General features: G+C 64.4%; 1 protein-coding gene across 2 annotated transcripts in view; it reads right to left on the bottom strand.

The window, feature by feature from the left end:
• Nucleotides 1–2,931: 2,931 nt before the first annotated feature.
• Nucleotides 2,932–10,568, bottom strand: part of COL18A1 (collagen type XVIII alpha 1 chain) — a 47,535-nt gene continuing 39,898 nt past the window's right edge. For both annotated transcript variants that reach the window (XM_065876760.1, XM_065876761.1), the window contains exons 32-41: nt 8,626–8,669; nt 8,258–8,380; nt 7,532–7,685; nt 7,375–7,448; nt 6,856–6,984; nt 6,409–6,441; nt 5,072–5,317; nt 4,633–4,830; nt 4,037–4,152; nt 2,932–3,145 (exon numbers count right to left, since the gene is read on the bottom strand). In XM_065876760.1, coding sequence (XP_065732832.1) covers nt 2,932–3,145; nt 4,037–4,152; nt 4,633–4,830; nt 5,072–5,317; nt 6,409–6,441; nt 6,856–6,984; nt 7,375–7,448; nt 7,532–7,685; nt 8,258–8,380; nt 8,626–8,669 — 1,331 coding nt within the window. The remainder of the gene's footprint in view (nt 3,146–4,036; nt 4,153–4,632; nt 4,831–5,071; nt 5,318–6,408; nt 6,442–6,855; nt 6,985–7,374; nt 7,449–7,531; nt 7,686–8,257; nt 8,381–8,625; nt 8,670–10,568) is intronic.

Raw genomic sequence — 10,568 nt, 5'->3', positions numbered from 1 at the left:
ACTGACCCAGGAGGCAGGGCTCTGCTCGGTGCCCCCCGTGAGCACGACCCAGGGCCCTGATCTCCCGCCTCTGCCTGCTCCCCCTGCAGCCTCCCCACAGGTGCTGGTCCCCCCACTCGGCCTCTGCCACCCCTAGTCCCGAGCCCCTGGGGCACCACTGAGCCCCTGCTCTGTGCAGTGTGCACGGCCCCTCGGGCTCAGACATCTGCCACAGCTGTGGGGGCACGGGGGCCGGGGCCGGACCACCTACCCGGCTCCGAAGAGCTTGTGAGGCTGCTGGCCACTGCCAGGGAGACCCTGAGAGAGAAGAAAGGTGTGGGGCGCCTGTGGCATCCGTGGACAGCCGTGTACATCCACGTGTATCTGTATCTCACATCCGTGTACATCTGTGTACACCCGTGTGTATCTCACACCCATGTATATCCACTCACATCTATGTGCCTCTGCGTGTATCCATGTACACCCTTGCACAGATGTGTATATCTGCACACGTGTGTCTATCGGTGTACACCAGCGCACACCCATGGTGGCCCTCCATATCCGGGCATTCCACATCTGAGGATTCAACCAACTGTGGATTGAAAATATTTTTTTCTAAATTCCAGAAAGTTTCAAAAAGCAAAACTTGAATTGGCCATGTGCCAGCCACTATTTACATGGAATTTACATTGTATTTACAACTGTTTATATAGCGTTTTTCTTGTCTTAGGTATGATAAGTAACCTGAGATCAATTAAAGCATACAGGAGGATGTGCATAGGTTGTATGCATGGGTCCTGAACACCCGCAGGTTTGGTATCTGAGGGGGTCCTGGAACCAACCCCCCACGGGTACAGAAGGACGACCATGCATCTGGGAACCCATGTGTGTTCATGGGCATCCGTGTACCTCTGCACACCTGTGTCCTGGGCACACCTGTGTGTATCCGTGTACCTCTGCGTATACCTGTGCCCACCTGTACTCTAGCAGGACTGGCCACCTGGGCCGTCCAGAACAGAGACTCCTGAGGACTCGTGACAGTGAAAGCCGCTTGCAAACCAAGTGTCAGTGTAAATGGTCATTTTTATTCGGCGCCTGTTTGGAAACCACAGACACAGTTCACAGGACCAGCCCCTGCGGTTTACAGTCACAGCGCCTGGACAGCAGACCCTGGGGCAGCTGGGCTGTGGGCCACCCCGCCAGCTCCCCTGGAGATGTCCCCTTCACTCCTCCCACGAGGAGGGCAATGACGTGGGTTTGCCCCAAGACGTGCTGCTACAGACAGTGGTGAGCGGGGTCCAAGCACGCGTGGCCCGCCTGTGAACACGGCCCAGCCCCTCCATGCAGCCTCGCCCGTCCCGGGGCTCAGCTGGGCAGCCCGTGGGCTCTGTCCTGGCGGGGGGCACGTGTGGCCTTCTGCCTCCGAGGGCTCCTGCCTCTCTGTCCTGCAGAGGTGAAGCCAGGGCCTTGGTGCCAAGCTCAGGAGGCAGGTCTGACCCAGGACTTGAGGCAGCCTGGGTCTGGGCTCAGCTGGGTCCCCAGACATGCTGCTGGGCAGAGCTGGCCAGGCATTGGAGTCAGGGAAGGAGCGCCCAGTGTGAGGTCTGGGCCCAGGGACCCGGTGCTGGTTTATGGACCCCAAAAAGCTCCCCCAGTACAGTCCGGGCCGGGCCAGGCTCTGTGCCGGTGGGACCTCAGGGGACACGGGAAGCCAGAGTGGGACAGAGAGGACCGCAGACAGGCCCACGTGGTGGGGCTGGCCGCACACAGCAGCACCAGGAGCCCCGGGGGTGTGGGGGGGGGGGCGGGGGGGGGGCTTGAGCTTGGAACCTTGCACCCAGGGGAGTTGCTGCCAGAGGCTGAGAGGAGGTGGTCTCCCCTGGCGCCGCGCGTGGCCCAAGAGTGGGCCGGCCAGCTCGAGAGAGGGCAGGAGGGAGGCCCCAGCGCCTCGTCGCGGCTGCCCTGCAGACAGGCCTGGCATTGGCGCCACAAGGCTTTCTGGGCAGGAAACAGAGCCACCAGCACCTGCCCGGGCGGTTAGGGGCCCCACTCGGCACCCGGGAGGCCTCTCCCTAGGCCTCTCCTCTTGCCTAAATGGGCCAGGCCCACCGCCTGGTCTGATTCGGGCCAGGAGGGCAGCACAGGCACCGAGGCTCTGGGGGAGAGGCGGGTGGGGGGAGTCCGGGCACCAGGCTGTCTAAGGCACCGAGGCTCTGGGGGAGAGGCGGGTGGGGGGAGAGTCTGGGCACCAGGCTGTCTAAGGCACCGAGGCTCTGGGGGAGAGGCGGGTGGGGGGAGTCTGGGCACCAGGCTGTCTTAGGCACCGAGGCTCTGGGGGAGAGGCGGGTGGGGGGAGTCTGGGCACCAGGCTGTCTAAGGCACCGAGGCTCTGGGGGAGAGGCGGGTGGGGGGAGAGTCTGGGTACCAGGCTGTCTAAGGCACCGAGGCTCTGGGGGAGAGGCGGGTGGGGGGAGAGTCTGGGCACCAGGCTGTCTAAGGCACCGAGGCTCTGGGGGAGAGGCGGGTGGGGGGAGTCTGGGCACCAGGCTGTCTAAGGCACCGAGGCTCTGGGGGAGAGGCGGGTGGGGGGAGAGTCCGGGCACCAGGCTGTCTTAGGCACCGAGGCTCTGGGGGAGAGGCGGGTGGGGGGAGAGTCTGGGCACCAGGCTGTCTAAGGCACCGAGGCTCTGGGGGAGAGGCAGGTAGGGGGAGAGTCTGCGCACCAGGCTGTCGTAAACTTTTTAAAAAATACACTCTTTGGCTTCTTTTTATTTCTGGAGGATTACATGAAACGTGAACCATAAAGGAAAGTGTCCCAGCCAGGTCCCCGCCCTGGGCGCCAGCAGAGGCTCCCCGCGCGGGCCGGGGGCATGTCCGCTCCCCTGCCTGCCGCCTGGCTCTTCTCCGGCCCTCTGTCTGTGCGTCCATCTGTCCATGGCGCCAGCAGAGGCCCTACTTGGAGGAGGAGGTCATGAAGCTGTTCTCGATGCAGAGAACGATGAAGGCGTTGTAGCAGCTCGCCGCTTTCTGCTCCAGCAGCCGGCCCGCCAGCAGCGAGGAGGCCTGGCCCGTGGCCGCCCTGGCCTCGGTCCGCCACGTCTCGCAGTAGCTCTCTGTCAACCGGCGCCCGCTGGGGTCCGAGCCGTGCCACAAGCTCTTCTGGGGCCTGCAGGAGGCAGCGGCCGTCAGTCTCAGCGGGGGCCACCCCCGCCCCACGCTGGAGGCCGCCCCAGGCAGGACAGGGCGCCTCCCAAAGGCGGAGGTTTGGCGGGATGCGGGGGCCGCTGGGAGGGCAGGGACTCGGGTGGCTGGGAGTCAGGCCAAGCTCGTCCTGGGCGCTCGGCCTCCCAGGTCACACCCCGTCCTGCTGCTGCTTTTGGGGGCACAGCCTGGCCAGCAGCGTCTGGTGACCTCGAGGGCTGACCCTTCGGGGCCTGGCTGGGCCTGGCTTCGAGGGCCCATGCTTCGTAAAGCCCATCTCGGTGCGGCCTCCTCGCTGGGAACGAGGCGCAGGCCTGGAGCCCACAGCCCTGCCCGAGGCTCCCACACGGACCGGAGCACGGCCCTGGGCGGTGCTCCTCGGTGAGGGCAGGGACGCGGGCTCGGCTGAGCCCCCGAGTGTTGGGGAACAGGGGCCTCACACCTGCAAGCAGGGGCACGATGGGCGTGAAGCCGACCTGAGGGCAAGCTAGCGACTTCTGTCAGCGTGTCAGGTAGGCACGCGTGTTCTCCGCCCCAGAGGTTCCACGTTGCGGAATTTATAGAAGTAATTCGCTGTGATGTCTATGTGACAGACAGAGGGGGCTGGAGCCCGTCTCCCCAGCAGGAAGTTGGGGGCACTTGCCCGGGAAGCAGGCCAGGTGAGGGTGTTTCAGGTAACACCACAAACGATGCTCTACTCTTCCTCCTGTGCTTTTGGATTTGGGGAGTTTTAAGCCGCGAGCATGTTCCAGGATTGGGTCAGCCTGGAGGCTCAAAGCCAGGAGCGTCGCCCCTTTGCTCAGGGCTCTTGCATCCAGAGAGGCCCCGAGCTGCTGCGCCCACACAGCGGACCTACCAGGCGGGGTGCTGTAGGACGTCTCTGCCGTCGAAAGAGAAGATGCGGGCACCGGGCTTCAGCTGGCCCTCGGAGCCCGAGAACAAGGCCTCCCAGCTGGGAGACAGCACCTCATCCTGCGGAGGGAAGCGGGGTCATTCCGTCTCTGGTTATCTCCTGCCAGAGGGACAAGCGGCCGAAGGGGTCTCGGTAACGCCCACGCCTGCCCAAGGGGTCTCCCGCCCTCTCCCAGGAACGTGGGGCACCCGCCCCCAGCCCTGGACCCTGGGCCAGAGCGAGTCCACCGCCTTTGGTCCCAGGGAACATCGGCGCATCCAGAGAGCACATGGTTCCGCTCGCGGGAGGAGCCATAGAGTACATCCCCGTGGACAGCACCGTGCAGGGACGCCCAGCCCTGGACTGACACCTGAGTGGTGAGGGCCCGAGGGACCGGGCCACCTCCGGAAGCTGGTGATGCACCAGCGCGCCTGGCGGGCGGGGGCAGGGGTCGGGGGCCACGTGGGGCCTCCATGGGGTGCCCGGTGGTCCTCAGGGGCGAGACCTGCCCAGCGCCCACCCGACCCCCGGGCCCGGCCCGGGTTGGGGCGCGCACGCACTCTGAGGTTGACGACGGGCAGGGTGGCGCGGTCTGCGCGACGCACGATGCTGTAGAGGTCCTGCAGCCGCGAGGACAGGAAGGCGCGGAAGGTGCCCGCCAGCCCCGCGGCGCGCGCCTGCTGGAAGCACTGGAAGTCGGCGCCGCGGATGCCGCGCAGGCTTCCCGACTGCGGGCTGTTGAGCGCCACCAGGTGGAGCTGCGGGCGGAGCCGCGTGTCAGCCCTGGTGGCCCCCGTCTTCGCCGCCCCCCCCGCCCCAGCCGACCCCGGTGGGTCTCTGGGATGCAAGCAGGGTGAACCCCGGGGCAGCGGCGGGGAGGGGGGGGGGAGGGGGGGAGGGGAGGGCGGGTCCCAGCCCCAGCCCCAGCACCAACACCCTCCCCGGCTGCTCTGGGCTCTCGACTCTCCACCCCCATCGCCGCCCGGGGTGGTCACTCACCACCGGCTGGAAGTCGTGGTGAGTGTGGGCGGGTGAGGCTGTGGGGGTTGCCGGCCGGTGGTGCGCGTAGGCGCCGCGGTGCGGGGCCCCAGGGTAGGGCTGGGCGTGTGTCAAGCGCGGGGCGCTGGCCAGGATGTCGTCGGCCCGCCAGGACCGCGCTGTGGGGTGCGGGGGCTCCCGGCGGGGGTACGGGTTGCCCTCGTGCAGCTGCACCACGGGGGGCTGCAAAGCGGCCACCTCGTTGTCCTGCAGGCGGAGAGGCAGACAGCGCCGTGGGGCCGGGCCTCCTGCATCCGCGTGTCCCGCTACCCGGCCCTGCACGCCCTTCATCTGCACCCGGCTGTGCTCTTGGGCCGGCGACGCCGGACTGGAGGTGTCGAGCTGGACCCGGGGGCGCCCAGCGCGTCGGGCCAGAGCCGGCCTGGTGACACCTCAGTCGGGCTGGGTGGCCCTCTGCGCAAGCCCCCGGGTCCATCACCCTCAGGAGCCAGCTCCTCCCTGTGGCCCTGGGCACCCTCGGGCCGACCGCATCTCCCTGACCTCCCCCTGCTGCAGCCGTGGTACCAGCAGCCCCTCAAGCCTCTGCCCGGTTCCTACCTCCAACGGTGACCTCGACCTCCAAACGCCAGCCCCTGTGCCCCACCCGCTTCCCAATGCCATCCCTTTCCCACAGCATCCAGCACCTTTGGACACCCGTTACCTGAATACCTGTTACCTGGTACCTCCTACCTGGTAGTACGTCTAATGCAATCGTAAGTTATAGAATGAATTCATGTATCTATCTGAAATGTTTATATTTATATAATTATATGCTATTGCCTATTCACCTACTGCCCTTACTGCCCGTCTCCCAACACGCTGTCACCTCCGCGGGGCGGGGGCTGTGCCTGTTTCAGGCACAGCTGTCCCCGCACCTAGAACAGCACCTGGGACCAGGTGCTGCGTGAGAGAAGGGACTCCCCGAGCCTGGTGTCGGGACAGACCAGCCCACACTGACCCCGGACCCCCGAGACCTAGCACGAAGCCCCCGCTCTTGAGCCGTCTGAGAGGCCATGACTTCTACTCAGAGGAGCCACCGCCGGGGGGATGTGACCCCTACTTAGGGAGACTGGAATATCCTGGGCACCCTCCCGCCTGCCCCCCTCCTTCCTTCTCCCCCCACAGCCTGAAGGGTCTGTCCCCGTGCCGAGCCCTCCGGACAAGGGCAGACAGACGAGGACTCAGAGGAGCCCCTCGCCTGGGGAGGGTGATGAGCACGGTCTGCACCCCCTTCCCCGGCTGCACCCCTGCCCACCGGTTCCCCCGAGATGGTCGTGGGAAGAAGGGACGCTCCTTACCGTCCCGCGGGGAAGGGGCGTGCGGGCCTCCAGCTGGAAGAAAACAGGGGGTCACCCCGGGACCTCTGACCCAGCCAGCGCCACTCGCCCTGGCCGCCCCCCACACTGGGGAAGGCCGGCATGGCTGCGTCCCAGTGTCCCCCACCCGGTGCCCGGCACACAATAAGCATATCTGTTAGTTTAAAAACAGAGTCACTTCTCTGTGAACCTAAAACTGCCATAGAGCAGCTTCTAACAAAAGAGAGAAGTGGAGGGAAGCGGGTGAGGATGGAGGACGGCTGGCGGCATGTCCACGAGCCCCGCCCGACTGGTCCCTGCCGCTCGCCAGGCGCCGGGGCCCCCTGCAACGCAGGTCCTCTGCCTGCCGTCTTCTGTGTACCCTTCGCCCCAAAAGCAAAGTGGGAAGTCCCCCCACCACGCGCAGGGATCGCCCTGTTCAGAACTCACCAGAACCTTCCGGAACCCGTTCCGGACCCGGACGTACAGCTCCTCTCTGTCGGCCACATAGATGAGCCAGCCCTCCGGCACTGCGGGCACCTGGTCCAGCAGGGTCTGGTACGTGGCCCAGACCCTCACCTGCTGGAAGCCCAGCCCAATGGGGTCCCCTGTACACAGGGGGCCTCTGGGCTCATGGGGAGGGTTGGGGGCTGCGACAGTCTGAAGACCTACGTGGCCGCCTCCTTGCCAGGCTGGCCCCATGAGCGCCACGGGGAGACCTCAGCCCCCGAGTGCCTGGGCCACTGCAGCCTCTGCACAGCAGACCCGCCCTCAGGGACCTTCTCAACGCCCCTCCTTCGTCCTCCTCCCCTGCCCATCTCAGACCCCAGCCACGCCTGGGTCCCCCACTTCTGCTTTGGGGACCTCGTCTCAGGGCTCTTGGTGCTGGGGTACCCACCCACATGCCTCCAAAGGGAAGGGCAGCTGGGCAGTGAGGGTCCGACAGGTCAGGAACAGGGTGGCACTTACCCCTGAGGAGGTGCCCATGGATCCGGGCGGTCCTGGGGGCCCAGGTGGGCCTGGGGGGCCAGGAACACTGATAGCTACAAGAGAGAAGCCAGAGGTGGGAACAGTGGCCCTTCCTGGATGAGGCTGGAGCCCAGGGCCCACTCTCCACCCGACTTACTCTGCCTGTAAGGGCCAGGAAAGGATGGGGGTCCCGGGGGCCCTGGAGGTCCAGGGGGCCCAGGAGGCCCCTGGCGTCCCTCATAGCCGATACCAGGGGGTCCCTGAGGTCCAGGAGGGCCAGGCTGGCCCTGGATGCTCTCTCCCTTGGGCCCCTAGTGTGAAAGACAAAACACAGGGCGCTGTCACCTACGTCCCCAGGCTGGGGATGGGCAAGCTTGAAGGTCCTGGCTGCATCGGCCACGAGCCCCTGCAGGGAGCACAGCCCCCAGGCCCCCATCCCCCCACCGCCCACGCGGGGCCTGGGAAACTCAGCCTTCCCACCCCGTGTGTCCCGCACTGGGACGGGGCCCTGGGACGCAGACGAGGACAGCCACCCACAGAGGTGCAGCCCCGAGGGCCCCCAGCCCTCCTCCACTCCTAGATGGAAGCTGGGGGCCACGGTCCCCCAGACGCTTTCAGGACAGAAGGTCTCCCGAGGGGACTTGGTGGAGAACAGCGCCAGCAGGAGAAAGGAGGAGCAAATGCCCAATCCGGGAGAGCAGCCACTACGCACCCACCAGGCTTCCCTCGTGGGTGCCCCGCAATCGGGCAAGGAATCGGGAGGGGGATGCTCGGGGCCCAGGCCGCAGGGTGGACCTGCCCTAGGCCCCAGGGATGCAAGCTCTGGTACAGGACGGGCCTGGGCCCGTGTGTGGCACCCACAGACGGCTGGGGTCAGACTCACCGGAATCCCCGGGTAGCCTGGCGGGCCGGGGGGGCCGGGCACACTGGAGCCGAAGAACCCGCCGCCCCCGGGCTCGCCCCTTTCTCCTTTCTGCCCGGCGGCCCCTTGGTCGCCCTTCTCCCCCTGTGGATGGAAAAGCCTGTCGGGACAGCCCTGTTCCCGGTGCCGCGCGGGGAGGGGCGGGCACTGACCCCCAGAGGCCCACGGTGAAGCTTCTGCGGCCCAGGCCTGGCCAGCCCGACAGGACGGGGCTCGGCCTCCCGCTGCGTCAACTGAATTCCCGAAAAACTGAGCCAGGGGTGCGCGTCCCGGGTGGTGCCCTCTGGGGCCCCGTGTGGGGGGCAGCGTGAGGACCAGGGGTCACCCACCTTCATCTCAGCGCCCAAGTGGAGGAGGTCCAACGGGAACTGCCCTACGGGGGGGGTAGAGTTTGGGGGGGGTCCAGTGAGGTGCTGTCTTCCTGCCTGGTCCACCCGTCCCCCCGCCCTCGAATTTCCCTAAGTCTCCTCTGTCTAATTTCTGTATTTCTGTGGAGAGATCCCCTGCATGTTTTGTTACACTTATTCCCAATCACTTGATATTTTTTGGTGTTTCTGTTCACGGTGCCTTCTTCCCTTCAGTTTTTATCACTGACACACAGCACTGCAGACGGTCAAGGGGGACCGCTAAACGACGACTTACCGTTAGCTGGGAAATGACCACCATAGGGCGTTTAGTCAACAGCCACCACCTCACAGAGACACACACACAACGGAAAAAACATGCTTTTCCCTCGCGTCGAGGGCTTTTCTCTCTTCGCACCTTCAAGTACACTGGGCAGGGGTGTTGGCCATAGCCGCGTGCCCCTGGATGCTGTGTCCTGGAACTGGATGTTGGTACCTTCGACCCCCTTCACCCACCCTGCATCCCACCTCTGGCAACCAACCTGATCTTTTTCTAAATGGAGCCTTTTAAAGGTTTCATTTAGTCTCTGACCGGCCAGCGATTGTTGTGAACTGCCCCCGTGACTTTGGTGAATTCACTCATTAATTCTGACGCTTTATCTGCACATCGCTTTGGTTGTTGGCATTCACAAAGGTGTCCTCGTGAGAACAGCAGGTTTATTTCTTCCTGTGCTTGTTTCTCTTCCTGCCCCCGCACCCGGGCTGGGCCCCGCGCCGGCGACGACCGGCCACCCCCCGTGGCCCCGACCCGCCACTGCGGATGGTGGAGAGAGGGTGCCCGCTCTTTCCGGAGCACGGGGGTGCCATCTTCAATGTCTCCTGCTGTCTCTTTCCCTCATCAGTCCGTCGAGGGGAGTATTATTAGTCTTTTCAAAGAACTAACATCTGAGTTCTTAGCTTTCGTGATGCTTCCTCTTATGTACATTTTTTTTTTTCCCCCATTCACTGCATCTCCCATCTGTTTTCTGGGAGTTAAATCTATTTGTTTTCTAACTTCCGGGGCTGGATGCTTGAAGCGCAGGCTACTTAAGGCTGTGACCTTGCAGACAAGGAGCTGACAAGACCCTCACTCCTTCTGGGTGGGACAGCGACCTTGGCTTACCCTTCTCCTGTGGCCTTTCCCCTGGAAACCTGATAAAGGTGGGGGTCAGACCCCCAGGGTGAAGAGATGCCTGCTAAGGGAACCGTGGGCCTGGGAGGCTGGGGGAGCCCCAGATCTGGGCTCCGCCACGGCTGCTCCGGGAAACCCCCGCCCGCCCAGGGCCACGAGGCTCATGTTCACGGCCCGGAGCTCCTGTCCTGGGTCCCTCCTCAGAGCGGGGTGGCCCCACCGCCACCGCGGGCCACGGAGTGAGGGCCGAGAATCCCAACCCCGGCCCTGGCTGCACCCTTGCCCCTCAGACACATCCTTGGCCTTCAGCTCCAGGGTTTCCAGTTCTCACCATGGCCTCTCCTCCCCGCAGGTGCCCTGCCTGGTTGTGTCTTTGATGCTCCCTCGAGGGGAGACAGGCCTGAGGGACTTGCTGTGTGCCCGGCGTGGGCCTGTGGCCTCCCACGTTGGTGCTGGGATTGGGGGCCAGGTTGTCACCTGCTGTTCAGACCTTCCACCTCCCAACTGACCCGGTCTTTTTTTGCTTTTCACATCTTGAATCTATGTTATTACCGGCATAGAAATTTAGAATCGCTGTACTTTCCTGCCAGGTTTACCCCATTATCATTATGGAGTTTAAAAAATTTGGCAGTACTTCCTGCTTTAAAATACACTTGTCTGATTTCTCACGAGCACACACACACGGCTCCCTTCTCACCAGACTCCCACCCCCTTCCCCCTCAGCTCTCACGTCCTTACACTTGGGGGCGTCTCTTTA

The sequence above is a fragment of the Phocoena phocoena genome, chromosome 4, assembly GCF_963924675.1.
Source record: "Phocoena phocoena chromosome 4, mPhoPho1.1, whole genome shotgun sequence".
Classification (NCBI taxonomy): domain Eukaryota; kingdom Metazoa; phylum Chordata; class Mammalia; order Artiodactyla; family Phocoenidae; genus Phocoena; species Phocoena phocoena.
The sequence above is the reverse complement of the archived record's forward strand: the minus strand, read 5'-3'. Positions and strand labels throughout refer to the sequence as shown.